At 38.0% G+C, this 17,036-nt stretch overlaps 1 protein-coding gene across 1 annotated transcript in view; it reads left to right on the top strand.

Moving 5' to 3' along the window:
- LOC126284103 (ubiquitin carboxyl-terminal hydrolase 32) overlaps positions 1 to 17,036 on the top strand; it is a 203,137-nt gene that overhangs the window by 118,422 nt on the left and 67,679 nt on the right. The window contains exons 22-23 of the mRNA XM_049982761.1: positions 3,821 to 3,942; positions 12,266 to 12,466. Of these exons, the coding sequence (XP_049838718.1) occupies positions 3,821 to 3,942; positions 12,266 to 12,466 (323 nt within the window). The remainder of the gene's footprint in view (positions 1 to 3,820; positions 3,943 to 12,265; positions 12,467 to 17,036) is intronic.

The following is a 17,036-nucleotide window of genomic DNA, read 5'->3' on the forward strand; positions in this document are numbered from 1 at the left end:
GCAAGAATATTCAGCAGACACATTTTGTGAAAATGTGTCTTTGACTTGCACTTTTTACTTTCTGTTGTCATTATGTATTTTGCACTATCTCTCTCTTAATTGTAAACAACTGAGTATGTTTCTGTTGTCAATATCTGCTATTATTGTGCTCATTTTTGTTACTGTGCTAGCTCTCAATCTGTGAAGGCCACATTGTTTTTCTGAAAGACACAGAAGTTGTTGAAACTCAAGACTCAATAATCTGAGCTACCATTTTTATTATCAGTTGAACTAATATTAAGTTACATAATTGTATCAAATTGTCTTGGAAAAACTGTAAAGCAGGGCTTAACAACTTGCTAGTTTTCAGTGTGAGCGGGCTCTCATGTATGAGCAAAGCAGTTGTGACACAGTGGGAGTGATGCTAATGCGCATGCACCGTGTGATCGTGACAACATGGGGAAAGTGTCAACTGTGCATTAAGGGAGGGTTGTTTTAACAGAAGTGCCATCCAACAGTGACAGTAGTGAGTTGGAATTGTGTTACTTCGTGTTTAAATCTACAGTGTGAGGAATTTTGTCCTTTCACACAGTGAAATAGATTTGCAAAATGTATATAGTGTGCCATGAGACACTGAACACTTGCAGGATGTTCAGTTCACAAAGGCACTGTATGTGTTAATACATACAAGAATCATCATAAGTTGCTGTGCTCATTGCTGAGCCTCGTGACGTTATTAGGAACATTGAAGGAAATGTAGGTGTGTCAAGGAATTTATTATTTTATCTGGCTACATATATAATGCCAGTCATATTGGGAAATAAATAAGGATTCAGTGTGCAACTGAATGGGAATTGAAAAAGCTTCCAGTGGCCAATTCACACTAATCTGCAGCTCAGAGTGGTTGATTTGCAGTGCAACACAACAGTGACTTACAAAGACATTCTAGATTTCTCAGAACAATGCCCTCAGGAACAATTTCCTTGTTTACACGACTTTCTTCGCAGGTCCCCCTTGTGTTCTCTGTGACAATGAAGGTGGTACAATACTTGCAGCTCGCAGGCCTGCGCTGCTCATAATATGCTTGTGGAGCATTCTTGCTGTGTAGCTCTGCTATAAAGTTATGAGATGGTATTGCTCGACAGTCCTCATATTTGTGAGAATTTTTATATGTCAGTTTGGTGATAACCTGACATTAATTAGTCTTATGTGATATTTTGTTGAATATGCATTGATATTAGAGGAAAAACAAAGAATAAGAAGTATTTCCTGTAGCAGCACAATGATATGTTGAGGATAATGTGACATGGCACAGCCATCATATTAAGTAATTAGTCAGGAAATGTCCTCAGACTTCAACGTTGTGAATGACTGACTGACTCATCTTTGCCCAGTTCAATCCGCTGAGGATAAAAATTTGAAATTTGGTGAAGGTGTGGATCTTACACTGTAGGCATTTTTTCAGAACGCATTTTATGAACTTCCAACCTTAAATTGTTGCTATTAAGGCAACTTTGAAGCTAGACCTATGGAAATTGGTAATTGGTTTGTCACTCAGTCACAAAGAAATACATGTTTCAGCATTTTTGGAAATTTAACCCTGTTGTTGTTATTGTTGTCTTCAGTCCGGAGACTGGTTTGATGCAGCTCTCCATGCTACTCTGTCCTGTGCAAGCGTCATCATCTTCCAGTACCTACTGCAACCTAGATCCTTCTGAATCTGCCTAGTTTATCCATCTCTTGGTCTCCCTTTAAGATTTTTACCCTCCATGCTGCCCTCAAATACTAAATTGGTGATCCCTTGATGCCTCAGAACATATCCTACCTACCCATCTACATCTACATCTACATCCATACTCCGCAAGCCACCTGACGGTCCGTTCTTCTAGTCAAGTTGGGCCACTAATTTCCCTTCTCCCCAATTCTGTTCAATACCTCATCATTAGATGGGTACATCACATAACTAATCTTCAGCATTCTTCTGTAGCACCACATTTTGAAAGCTTCTGTTCTCTTACTGTCCATACTATTTATCGTCCACGTTTCACTTCCATACCTGGCTACACTCTATACAAATACTTCAGAAATGACTTCCTGACAGTTTAAGCTACACTTGATGTTAACAAATTTCCCTTTTTCAGAAACACTTTCTTTGCCATAAAGCTGCATGCCCCCGGGAAAAATTACGGCTTTAGTTTCCCCTTGCTTTCAGCCATTCACAGTACCAGCACAGCAAGGCTGTTTTGGTTAGTGTTAAAAGACCAGATCAGTCAATCATCCAGACTGTTGCCCTCACAACAACTGAAAAGGCTGCTGCCCCTCTTCAGAAACCACGTTTGGCTGGCCTCTCAACAGATACTCCTCTATTGTGGTTCAGTATCACTGAGGCACGCTAGATCCCTATGGATGTGAAATAATAGGTGAAAGTTTTTTTTTGAAAATATATCATTATTAAAGAACAACTAAAGTATTTTTAAAGCTATAACATTGGCATTTGACTTTTCAGTTACAAATAGAAAAAAATATATATTTGTTTTTGGAAATCGAACCCATAAGGAAGTCAACTAGAGAACGAAATTTTTTGTGGAAATATTGTAGTTTGAAAGCATTTTTGAAACTAAATCTATGAAAATTTAAATTTGTATTCTCAGATAGAAACAAAAAATACATCTTTCAGTGTTTTTGAAAATTCAACCCCTTTGGGGGTGAAATGAGGGATGAAAGTTTTTATGGAAATATTTCATTGTGCAAGCATTTTTTTGTGAAAATTTTGTATCTGGTTTCTGCATTAGAAATAAAACATACATGCCGCTGTTTTTGGAAATTCAACGCCTAAGGGAGTGAAATAGGAATAGACTGATTCACTGACTCATCATTGCCCAGCCCAAACTGCTGTGGATAGAAACATGAAGTTTGGAGAGGGTGTTGATCTTATACTGTAGGCAATGTTTAAGAAACTGTTGTCCAAAATTCCACTCTTTAGGGTGTGAAATAGGGGATGAAAGGCTTTTTGAAAGTAGGTCTGCATTAAGGAAATTTTGAAGCTGGAATTGTAAAACTAGTATTTGGGTTCCCAGTCAGGAAAAAAAAATCCTGTTTCAGTATTTTTGGAAATACAACCACTAAGAGAGTAAAACAGTGGGTGAAAGGTGTTTTTTTTTTTTTCTTTTTTCAAAGTAAACGGTTGCTAAAGTACTACAAAAGGACTTCTAAGGCTACATCCATGACAATTAGTATTTCTCTTCTCAGTGAGAAAAAGAATCCCTGTTTCATTGTTTCTGGAAATTCGACTTCTGAGGGAGTACAATAGGGGATGAAAATTTTTAAGAAATTATTCTGTTAAATTAAAAAATATGTAAAGTTAAATTTATGAAAATTGGTATTTCACTTTTTGATTATATATAAAGAAATATTTGTTAGGGATGAAAGATGCTATGGAAACTCCAAAAGAACACAAAAGGCATGATTAACAAAAACTTTGACTCTAGCTACCAAAATCGCTTTTTGGTCGGAAGTACATTCAGAAAAGACCAGCTTATATGACCATAATTAGTGTGAAAATCTTATGATGTTGCAATTTGTGAACAACATAAAAATTTTATTTATTTAGTTTTTTAACATAATTTTATTTGGCTTCATATTGTGGCAGCCTCATTCCTTCCATTACTAAAATGTTGTAACTTATTGATTAGAATAATATTTAGTTCCACTTCTCATACTGCTTTTGTTGCAGCTTTGTCAGGGTAATTGTTTATTTTAAAACTTGCACAATATTAGCAGACATCTTTTTACTAGCATATATGCAGACATAATAGCCGTGTTGTTTTGATTGTGGCTGCAGGTGGTGTTACAAGCAGCCCAGTGCTTCGGGCCAGTGTGGAATGTGATCCGCACTCTCTTACATGTAATAATAGACCAGTTGTAGACGACGGCAGTTCAAGCAATCCGAATCCAAACGCGGAGGTAAGGTGGCACTCCAGTTTCTGCATGCCTGCCACATTCTTGTGCTTCAAGGTATGGTAATACAAGCCTGCTGTTTTATGCCTTACCTTTTGGTGGTGGAGTAAGTGATGGTATTTTTTTTTTCAATTATTGTTTCTGTAGCACTGAACAGAACACATTGTTGCTATGAGGTTCCCATCTCTCAGTTTTATTAAAGTATTAGCTTATATTAATAAGGCAGATAAGATATACCTGTATTTGCACACAGTTTGTAGTGCTTTGGACAATGTAAACTGTAGTTTCCTGCCAAGAATCGATGAGGATGATGAAGTATTTGCATGTATTAAATTTTATTGTGTGGACTTTTATCAGCTATACCCTCAATAAATTGTGAGCTTAAATGAAAACTGACACAGTCATATAAGTCTTAATATCTTGTACACCACTATATCTGAAATTACTGCTTGCAAAGCATTTGAGTGGGATTTCAGGACTTTGAAGACATGCCATGTGTATGACATTACAATAAATTTACAAAATTCACATTTTGATTGACTTCCAGGTGATGGAATAATGTTGGTTAGACAAGTAAACATTTTCGTGTTGTACAGTTTTTTACTTTGTGTTTTTAAAATGGGGCAATATTGCAGTATTTGAAGGGATAAGTTTCAGAAAAACACACACACACACACACACACACACACACACACACGGAGGAAGAAAGAGGGAGGGGGAGGGGGGAGAGAGAGAGAGAGAGAGAGAGAGAGAGAGAGAGAGAGAGAGAGAGAGAGAGAGATTAATTAATGACTGTTGCAATAGAGGGTTCAGTTTTCAGATATTCATAGTTGCAATACACTCATTCAGACTATATGTAATTAAATAACTCTTAATTCGTAAATTTGAAGAAGCTTGCACAGGATAGGGTAGTGTGGCTTAAGGCCCACAACTGATTTCTCAAAATTCATAATACATAAAGTCCAGTAAAACAAGAATTTTTAAATAATTGGCTGTGGTAGATTTTTAACAGAGAATTAAACACGGGTGAGATGGACAATAAAGAAAATGGCACTCGGAAGCCTCCAGGGAGGTCGGTCTGCCCTTGTTCACTTAGGTGAGACAGTGGGTGATCCCAACTACACTTGATCCGTCGGAACCCAACCAGGAGACGGCCACAGACCGACGGACACGATGAGTTGCTTGCCACCAATCAGTACATGAGAACTCAAAGACAAAAGGTTATGAACGTGATTATCCACAATGAAATATGTATTAGCTGTCAAAAGTACACACCATGTTGGACAGCAACAACATATGAGGAAAGGATGCTGCCTGAAATTATGTTAGTGGCCAGGGCAGGTAACTGGAACACTAATGGCCAAAAGGCAGAAAATTCCACTGGTATACTCAAATCGTAGTAAGTTAATTGCACTGCATGGCAGCTAAATTTCAGCAATAGAAACAGAGAGTGTTGCTCACAGGAAAATCTCTCCAACAGCGGACCACCGAAACAAACCACACAACATGATTGGACGTGACGTGGCTTGGATTGTTGAAACCACTACTCAACTTTGACATCCTGGGTCTGTGAACCACGAAGCTCGTAGTGATTGGACAGCTCCACACACGCTCTGACACTACGCAAAGGACCACCAGCCGACTACACCGTGCGGAGATAGCTTCCCTGGTCCACAGCAACTGACCGACTCCCTCAGAATCCAGACAACATCTAAAATGGTCGTCAGAGGAAATAATGTCAACTACACACAACCTGACAAACACTTGGACAAAGACCTGAATGATATGCAGCAGTAACTAAGCACACACGAAGACAAATTGGGAGTTGGTGCACACACACACACACACACACACACACACACACACACACACACACACACACACACAGCCGACTTATGAACGACCGGTGAGCCAAAACGCGTCGCCTGGTCGGACGACCAACTGACGATCCACCAAGATTGTGGCCCAGCTCAAGTGATGTCTGTCAGCAATGGTCGGGCGAGCCATGTCAACACAGACCTTACTGCTCCAACCTGACTGCACTACTGACGCATTGCAACTCACAACTGGCAGGTCCGGACTGCACTCCAAATGCGTTCCAACTCGCTGACAGCCCGAACTCGCGACCCAAACTGCCTTAAAACAGACAACGATCGGGAAGTAATAGCAGTCGGGCAAAGATATTACACAAGATGGCATATATTGACATGCGCTGCTAGTACCGGTTGCAGTCAGGCAAAGCAGCGACTCAGTGATGGTAGTAATTAAAATTAACATAGTGAGGTGGAAGTACGTTGAAAACAGGGTGTAAAATACATGATGGCGGGAACGTGAGCCACGCATGGCTCAAAAACAAAGTTTTCAGTCTTAAAAAAATGAATATATTGATTTAAATTTTAAATTACTGTTTACTGATAGGGAGATATGTTTCATGTGCTTCCCCCCCCCCCCCCCCCCCCTTTTCCACTTCTCTCTCTCTCTCTCTCTCTCTCTCTCTCTCTCTCTCTCTCTCTCTCTCACACACACACACACACACGCACACGCACACTAGAAAAAAATAAAGAAATATAACAGAGTAGTGTAATTGGGTCGGTTTTTAAGAATGATTGATTCTATGTGGTATGATATACCAGCCTTGCGAAGCTTTATGATCAAAATTGTGGATCAACCTGTATGTTGAAAGGGATGTAGAAAATATTATGATTAGTAAATGTTATGCAAGTTTGGAGTAAGAAAGCAGATGTTGAGGAATGTGGGTTGCGAGTTGAAAAGTGGAAGACTGTAGAAGGATGTCCAGGTGAAGGAGAGGCAGAAGTGAGAGACATTCACAGATACATACTTGAGTAACAGTGAGAAAGGAAAATGACAAAATATACATGTAACTGAAAGGGAAAAATGTTATAGAGGAAGAAAAGACTGTTGGACATTGTGTGGCTGTTTAATATTAAAAGTGAGATTATTGTGATCATATGACACAGACTGAACTGTTGTTATGATAGCACTTTCCATTGAAGCAGGTCTCTGTTTGTTTATCGAGTTTAACGGATGGCTAAAATGTGCGCAGTCAATATACTATTATTTTTGCTAATTGATATTAAGATTTTACTTCATGTTTGTACATGTGGCCATCTTTGCTCACATTAATGTTAATTTATTGCAGTAAAATGCCACACGCATTTTTCTAGTAAAGGTTTTCGGAAATAACTACAACCAGTTGCCTTTTGTAATGGTTCCATTTTTATTATTGCATGGTCAGTTTTCAATTCACCATCATCATCAGCAGCAGCAGCAGCATCTCTTGATGTCAGTAGGTGACTCAAAATCAGTCATGATATAATTAAAAACTGAACTATAACAAAAGACAATTTGTTGCAGTTATTTCAGAAAATCTTTATTCATTTCAGTCACTATGTTACATATCCATAATGGAGAAAAGTTTAAAATCTTTGAAACTTCCTGGCAGATTAAAACTGTGTGTCGGATTGAGACTCGAACTCGGTACTGGCAGAAGTGAAGCTGTGAAGACGGGGCGTGAATCGTGCTTGAGTAGCTCAGTTGGTAGAGCACTTGCTCGCAAAAGGCAAAGGTCCCGAGTTTGAGTCTCGGTCCAGCACACACTTGTAATCTGCCAGGAAGTTTCATATCAGCACACACTGCGGTGCAGAGTGAAAATCTCATTCTGTTTAAAATCTTTGTTTGCAAGTAAATATATGAATTTAGAGTTGATTGTGGTAAGTTTATTGCAGTTCACTAATTACATGTTAATTCATTTCAACTAAGAGGGTGTGCTGAAAAGTAATACCTCCAAATTTTGTATTCTGTACTCAATAGCAGTTGAGGTGTTACATGTCACGCATATTACTCGATCGACTTCACCACTCCGCTTACCAAGTTGCTACCCTATGCCACTAGGGGGCTCCAAATTGTAGTATGGAACATTGTGGTGTCTCAGGTATATAACAACAGAAAACATACCTCCAACTGAAAACCATAAAAGGATCAAAGCTGTGTACAGTGATGATATCAGTAATGTGCAGCATTGGGTTGTTCATGCTCTTAAGGAAGGAAACTATGGTGCTAATATCAACACATGTAACAGATCCCGCAATGGATGGCCACATATAGCAATCGATTAGACTCCTTGGAATCAGGTCGATGACCTCGCCAGACAAAATCGTTGGATAGACAGACATCTCTGAGGTAAGTGTGGCATATCAAGAGAGTGTGGAGTACAGAAAAATGTGTGCGCAGCAGGTGCTTTGGATGCTCACTCCTAACATGAAACAGAGGAAATTGGACATTTTTCCACAATTTCTTTTTTGTTTTGGGCATTAACAAAATGTGACAGTTGATAAAAACTGGGTTCATCATTTTGACCCCGAAAGAAAGAGCGCATCAGTAGGAAAAGTCATGCTCAAAGTGTTCGGGATGTTCAAGGAGTGGTGAATTTGAAATTCATGCCCAATGGCACCACAATAAACTCTGCAAAACTCTCAGAAAACTGGAAATCACCAATTCGAAGCCTTCGCCCACACCTGGAGCACCCTCTCCTTCAGCATGAAATTGCTGGGCAATGCGCAAGTGCTTTGACACTTGCCACAATCTGATGCCCCAGGTTGACTGTCATCGATCATCCTCCGTACAGCTCCCAGTTGGCCCATTTGATTTTCATCTGTTTCCCAAACTTGAAGAATACTTTGGAGGACTCACTTTGATAGTGATGAAGCAGTAAAAGTGGAAGTGAGGCTGTGGCTACATTGACAGTCACAGATTCTACAGTGACAGAGTCAACAAATTGGCCTCTCGTTGTGAAAGGTGACTGTTGAGAAATAAATGTTCGTTTTATGTAAAAATACTGAAGAGCTTTCATATAAAAAATCCAAAGGAATTACTTTTCAGCATACCCTTGTACATGTTTCGCAGTCTTTTTGATAATGGTATTTGCACTTTTTCGAGCTTTTACAAATAACGGTTTTGTCACATATTTTCACTAAAACAATGCTTGAATAAACAGTTGATTGCTGTAAATAATGTTGCTGTAGATTTGGGCTTTCATACTTAAATGTAGATAATTGATATCAGTTCCATTAACCATTTTAATCCAGAAGAACTGTACATAATTAGTTCCAGAAACCTTGTTGCTGCAAGTTTGCTCTTCCATTTAGCAAACACTGCAAAGAAGTATAAATTAGCATTGTAGATGTATTTTACTTTTATGCCACTCACATCTTGTTGATAACGGCTTTAATCCTGTTGTTTAATATAATCACAAGAGGTAAGTCAATTTCCTGGTAATTTAGACACTTAGCTGTAGTGCATGATCCAGGATATTGTAAATGGTTGAGATTTTGTGAAAATGTTGATGAGAAGTACTCTGCTGGCCATTAAAAATTACAACACCGTGATGGAGGCATGCGGTAGGAATCGAACTGGTGTGAAGTGTAGTATGTCTTGAATGTGCAAATGGTTAGCTTCCCAGTGCAACAGCACAAAGCAGGCAGGACTAACACTGTCTATATTATCTATATAAGAAAATGCTACTCACCTAGTTTCTCACTGAGACACACATTCGAATTCTGTGTGTCTGTGAGAAGATAGTGTCACACGTCACATAAGGAGGAAAAACGTGTACGTGTTGGAATTTGACGGTGATAATACTGTGGCCTGTCGAGACTCATGTTCATCATTCTGAAATATTGCCACTCACATTTGTCGGGTTCTCATGACTGCTGTAAAAATATAAAACTGACTGGTTTTGGAGCGCCATTCCGTTCGGGATCTCGATGGCTGTGTGCACCAAACACCCTGAAGGATGGACACACCATTCAGTTGGGCATGCAGAATCATGAGGTGATGTAGCACAAACCAAGTCAGGAGATGGATGATTTGCAGTGCGGCGAGCATCTGTACACACAGTGTGACATAATCTTGAGCACCCAACTACTGACGTAGCAGAAATCACATCTCATTTCAACATGGCAGCAGAGTGTTCCATCGACAGTGTCTCACCCTGTAACTACTCTGTATGTGGAAGTGGCAGCACACTACCTTTTCAGAAGAGTCTCAGTTCAATGTACAGCATGTTGATGGTCGTATCTGTGCTTCTGTGTCAGCAAACATTGCCAAATTGTGCATGAGGTTGCGACACTCCACTTACCTGTTTTGCACTCAGTTTGAAGTATCTTGATGCTCCAAAATAATACTCTGAAAACTTACTCCATATCGGATAGTACCAAAATAATGTAGACAACCAATAGTTAAATTTTAATTGTCTTGTCCAAGGATATTTGCACTGTAATGTTTCTGAGGCCAGATCCAGTCTTATTCACAGATCAAACAGGTAAAGAAAATTGCATATTTCCCTATGTCAACACTTCTAGAAGAGAAATAAGCTAGACATTTATTAGTGATACACTAATTACTGAATATCACAGTGGACACTCCATACTGTGGAAAGGCATTATAACCAAAAACAATGCACCTATTGTCATAGTGTAGAAAGCTGACACCAGAATTAAATTATCTGGTAAGTCTGTATGCTATAAAACAGTTAAACTCAGATGCTGTGTGTTCATTGTCTTCCCCAGTCTTTAAGATGTGTAGCTACTCGTTCTGAGTGGTCAGATCAGAATTTCACAGATGTTACTTGTTTCCCATTCCAAAAAACTGACACCACGACCTTTCTTGCCAACCATATTGCCTTTGCTTTCTTCGGAGCGTACGAATCAATATGTTTCCACTGTTTTGACTGTTGTTTAATCGCTGTGGTGTAGTAGTGTATCCCAGCTTAATCTGTGGTCACAAACCACTGCCACAACCTTGCTGGTTGCTCTGAAAATGGTTCAAACATTGTTCGAGCATTTCCATTCTGACCTGTGTTAGCACCCATATAGCAGATAATTTTCTCATATCCATTTCCACATCCCTACATCTTCAGCAGTTTCTCCCACTTTAAAAATCCTGTGTGACCATTTTATGCACTTTTGCAATAATTTCTGGGGAAGTGGATCATCTTGCTTGACCACTTTGCTCATCATCACCATAATATAAGCTGTTCCGACCAAATTTAAACTCATTTGCACAATTGGTAAAGTTGAACGTGAATTAACAGTCCTCCCCTGCGTTCAGAAAATGAGCACAAATTTCCTTTGATTTCATACTTTTCTTTATGACTTACTTACATCACTGCTTTAAATCGCGATGTTTTTCCCCATCTTTAGGAACCACTACATGCAAATGACAACACAAAAATGTCTGCAACACAGGTCTCTACCCAGAGCAGTGAACCATCACAGGTTTACTCATAAAGGACAAGCTACTATTACACGGGAACCGCGTAGAGCTAGTCCTGACATCTGATGATGATTCTACAAGCTTTTCAAACTGCCCTTGTATCTATCAACTGATTAACTAGCTTGATGTTGCTTGTTGAGATACTTGAACGGATAATAACGCAACATGATGAGTATGCTGAATGTTCTGATATGTGCAGCTGACTTCCTCTCAAATCACTATCCAAACAGAAATCATAATTTTTCTGTTGTAGTTCTTGTCAGACATCTTTATGATCTTCCATCTTCAAGAAATCTTTTGTATCTGAATTGATCAAATCCTAGCTGTACAGGAGCTGTATACTCAAATCCCAGAAGTAGTCACCAAGTTCAATGTTGTGCCGAATGAGAAGCGCATAAACTAGTACACAATGAGCATTTGCGATCGCATGGAAGTACTTTCTTAATATATTTGTAATGAAGTGAATTGCTATGTGGGCAGCAGATATTTGGCAGTTAATTTTGTGGAAGTATATGTGCTTTTGAGAAATGAGAGAGACAGATTGACATTATCTTTAAACGAGATAAAGCACATATACACAGGTCAATATAACAGCACAACTGAAGTAACACTGCAGTTACTGCAAATGGTAATAGTATACACACTGCCCAATAAGAAAGGAAGTACTGACGACCAGTAATCTGATTTTTTTGTGTATGGGTAATAGTTCAGAAAAAATGTGGAAGCATTGTTTATAAAAGAAAAGTCATAAGCAATATTTTTTATTGCTACAGAATTTTTATCATCTGAGGGAAAACAAAAAGAAAAATGAGGTCATGAGACTTTAGCATGTATCATGGTTTTTATTGTATTTTGTAGTGTAATGAAAGATTTTCGCAGAATTGACAGAAAAATTCGGTGCAATGTTGCTCAGTGTATAAAAATTGTTACACATTAAGCAATCCACTTACAACTGTTTTAGCAAGTATTATATACATACTATCTCAGTAGATATGGTGAAAGGTAAAATTACATTTTGACATTTACTCTGCTGCAGCAACTCCAGACTGGCTCGTCATCCCATCGGCTGAGTGGAAGCAGTGGGAGCAATGGCAGCCTGCCACCGGAGGAGATAGCGGCGATAGCTGCGCGCCAGTCGAGTGGGCACAGCAGTGCCAGCTCCGGCAGCCTGGCTGGCCTCAGTGACACAGACGTGTGCAGCCCGCAGGGCTTTATCGTCGCACTCCATCGAAAAATGGCAAGTCGGATTTGGGTTGTAACAGATATGCCGTGAATTTCTATGTGCAACTCTTTAAGGAAGTCGGCATATTGCTGCAGTTCTTGAAGTGTTGTCTCATTTAAATTAATAATAAAACATTTAAATTTTAGTAGAGGTAGTTTAGTGGTTATTTACCTTATTCTTCATTTTATTAAATGTATAATACTGGCTAGTTATAAAAAAATACTGAAAATATAAAGTCCAAAGTTTTTCCCCATAATTCGTAGAACTAAGTGACAAAAGACTCTAAAAGTATTAAGATTTGTGCTGGAGAAATTTTGAAGCAGATGCTGATTAAACAGAACTATTTAAATGTAGTAGTAGTAGTAGTAATTTGAAAGTATGGGACAGGTCACCTGTGGCTCTATAGTTTGAACCATACTAACTTTTTCTTGAGGTAAAATAGCGAAATCTAAGTTAGGATGACATAATGTGGAGTAACGTTTCCATTGTTCAGAATGGAAGGCCAGCGTGTAAACAGTATTTTAACGTCTTTCAGTTCATACCTAGTGTACAGTGCCGTTATTTAACAATGTAAAAGGCTAGTGCTACATAATCCACACATTTTTCACTGTGCACACTGTACAAATACTAACAGCTAGCACCAGGATCATGACAATAGTTGGTTTTCATTTTGTGTACCACAGTGTCTTGTTTGTGATATGTTGCTCTCTGAGGAAGTTAGTATCATCCATGGCAAAACTATGCTGTAAGGCACAAGAGAGTTGTGAAATGACAAATAATACAGAGTAGGTATTTCGTAAAAAAAAAAGTAACGTAAATAAATAACAAAAAAACACCTGTAAGTAATCTTTAACTTTATAAAATTTGTTTTTAATGGGTACTTTTTATCTGCCTTTGTAATCTGTTTTATCTCCAGATCTAGTTTACTGTAAATTTTACTCTGGTAGGAAGTACTGTTTTAAGGTTTTTTAGATTTATTTATAAATGTGAATTCAGTATGGGTATGGATCTTGTTTCACATTTCAGTATACATCGGTTTTTGCAGTAATTACTTTTTTTTTTCCTGCCTGCATCTCTGATTCATAAATGTGCTTAGGTAGCATTGCTAAAATCCTTAATATTTCAAACATAACTTTTCAGTGAGCACAGTTACTGTTTTTGGTTAAAGAACTGCTAATATTTTCCTTAACCCTTTTCTCTCAGTTGGCAGGTATAGTATCTCTGGTATTTTGAAAAACTTTGGTGTGAATGGACACTGACTGGTACTACATTTGAACTCAAGTTTCTGGGTAAAATCTTTAACAATTTTAAATCTGAGTCAGGAGTTTGATAAGGGAATGAGTTGTCATCTTTTCTGTTCAGGCTTTGGGTAGAATAATGAGGGTATGAGAGAAACTACTGGACAAATATGGCATCGACAATCGTGTTAGTTTACTGTGAACTTCAGGGTGTTCAGTTCTGTTGCTTGGTCAGTTATGTAGACTGTCAGTCAATAACACCCACAGTGTCTCACAATGATGAAAATGTGTAAACTGATTTACAAAACTAGTAAGTTAAAAAAATCCTACATGCTGACAGTTTGCATCAGCAGTTTTTATTTACTTAATACATGTTTAAATCTGTCTAATTCTGACATTTTTCCTGTGTAGCAATAAAAAACGGTACGAAAGATGAAGCTATAAGCAACAAGAAGGTTGATCTGACCACCACAGTGCTTTTTTGAATAATAGTAGTCATGTACAAAGTGCACCAGAAACACCCAGTGGGATTGAAAATAAAAGAATAACTCAGGGTATGGTGTAAAATCTTTGTGAAGATACACTTACTTTTTTATGCACTATTTGTATGTGACTATTTCTTGAAAATAACATTTGGTAAGTGTCCAATGTGATGAATAATACAATCATATAGTCTGTCTGGAAGAGATAACGTAACTTCCTGCAACGTGTCATTTGGAAACCCTCGAGTGCACTCACGAATTTGATCTTTTAGTTCATTTGTGGTGGGACATTGCTCATGAACTTCCTGTTCAAGATAGCTCCACTAAAAATTACTGGGTGCTGTTAGGCTGGGTGAAAGAGCAAGCCAGTTGATGTCCACAAAGCAAGAAACTAACTGCCTGGAAACATTTTATTCAGTATGCCAATGGAAGGAAGTGCAGTATGGGCTGATGCTCCATCTTGCTGGAACTGCAGGTGATGATGAGATTGGCTTCATGATGCAAAAAATATTTTCTACATGACTGATTAGTGCTGAGAATTCACTATTATAGTTTGGTCCATATTTTCAGATAAATACAGGCTGATAATGCATTCAGAAGAAATTATGCACCATAAGGTCACTTTGACATTGTGCCTAGGACACTCAAACAATTCACACAGGATGTGTGCAGCTAAGAACTGACAGTTGTTTGTTTACATTCACAGACAAGTGGAAATGGTGCTCATCTGACATTAGTAACCTGTTGACAATGTCCTATGTCTTCAACAACTCGCTGAAGCTCCAAGAACTCATTGCAAAATTGAAGTCTCACCTCTTGTGAACAAGATGGCGGCAGTAGACAAGTGCAGTGACACAGTGCTCATTAAAAGTAATAAGTGAAATACTTCAGCAGGTAAAAAATGTCAAAAACGTTTTTATAAAAGAAATCAGGTGTGTGATGTGCAACTACTGGTTACATGAAAAGTGTGTTTAAAAGTAATCGGCAACGATTTTCAGTGGTCATGTTTTGAGTGTTTCCGTACGGAAAACATAACGTTAGCGACATCAGTTAACGTCAAAGAACGAGTTATTAAATCTCTTCAAACTGAAATTGACAATCTAAAATCAGAAATAGCACTACTGAAACAAGTAAATAGTGAGACATGAAAAAAGTAATTGTGAAAAATGCGAATATGAAAAACACCATCTCAAAAGCGGTAACAGATCTGTAAACAAATGTTACAGAGAAAACTCGCAAATAGACTACACCCAGTTGACGGAATCTTCTAGCTGTGCTATATGTGTAGAAGATGAAACCACCTCCCAATGCAGAAACAGTATGGTAAGCAAACTTAATGGTGAAAACTTGCAAAGTGATGATATCTAGTATACTGAATCATGAAGTGCTGCAGTTTTTGATGGCCATACTGAAACTGTAAAATCTTCTATCAAAAGCAGGAAAGGTGTTGTAAGCAATCTTAACAGTGAAAACTCGAGAAGTGACGATACTTATTTTTCTGAACCTTTAATATCCACTGTGCCTGAAGAAGTGCAAAGTGAAAACACATATTCGAGAAACAAATATCACTGGATCAACAACACATACAGAAAAAAACCAATTAGTTGTCACAGTATTGAAAAGGAAAATCAAGACGACTTTCTCATTATAAGTGACTCACTACTAAGAAATGTTGATGTGCCAAAATCGAGACTCGACGTTCGCATTGGTATCGGGATCCATCAATTAATCACTTAATCAATATTCAAAATTCAAATCAGAGATCTTCAGGTGAAGCCACAAGAATCTACAAAGGTGCTTACATTCATGTAGGAACAAATTCACTATGCAGCACCACCAAGGAAGAAATTGTCAGTGAAAATAGAAACTTAATCTGATCATCTAGAAATTTATAGAAGTCTTCAAGGTTTGTAGTCAGTGGAATAATCTACAGGTCTGTGAGTGATACTTATATAGAGAGGATAAATTGTAATATACGGGAGATCTGTAATAATCTAGGGGTAATATTTATCGATCCAAATAAGTTTTTAAACAACAAATGTCTGGGGAAAGATGGTCCTCACTTAAACAGGTTAGACTCAAAGGTCTTCACTAAAATGATTACTGATATTTGCAACATTATAAATATTAAGGGAAATTAAAAATCAGAAGAGGGGATGATCATGCACAAAATGTGCCTGAAGAAAGCAGTATTTCTTTCCTTCATTATAATGTAGAGGGATTAGGCAATAAGATCGATGTTTTTGACCACTATCTTTCAGATATTACACCCCACATACTAGTTGTCAGTGAACACCAAAAATCTGCAGATAACATACACCTGTTTAAAATCCAAAATTATTCATTAACTGATTTTTACTGTCGTTCTAACCATAAAGGTGGAGGAATGGCTATCTACCTGAGAACAAATAACCTAGTAGAATCTTATGAAAATATCTCTTAGGTAAAAGAGTATTCCACTGATTTGCACTGTGAAATTGTAGCAATTAAGTTAAAATTCTTGTCTGTTGTATACTTTTTCGTAACATTGTATAGATCACCAAATGGAAATTTTGAATTACTTCTTAATTCCCTTGATACAGTATTATGTAAATTAATGTCCAAGCAAGAGCACATAAATGTTACATTATTAGGGGATATTAATGTCAACACGTTAAAAGATTCCCAAGGAAGCAAATGCTTCAAAGACTGTCTCTATTCTTATGGCGCAAAAGATCTGTTGGGAGACATACCCACTAGAATCGCTCCAACTAGTATAAGCTCTATAGACCATGTTATTACTAATTTGAAAATATTGCCACAGGTGCTGTTGTAAATGGTCACACATCTGGCGATCTAGGCCAGCTATTAGTGCTAAAGGGAGAT

The sequence above is a fragment of the Schistocerca gregaria genome, chromosome 8, assembly GCF_023897955.1.
Source record: "Schistocerca gregaria isolate iqSchGreg1 chromosome 8, iqSchGreg1.2, whole genome shotgun sequence".
In the NCBI taxonomy this organism is placed as follows: Eukaryota; Metazoa; Arthropoda; class Insecta; order Orthoptera; family Acrididae; genus Schistocerca; species Schistocerca gregaria.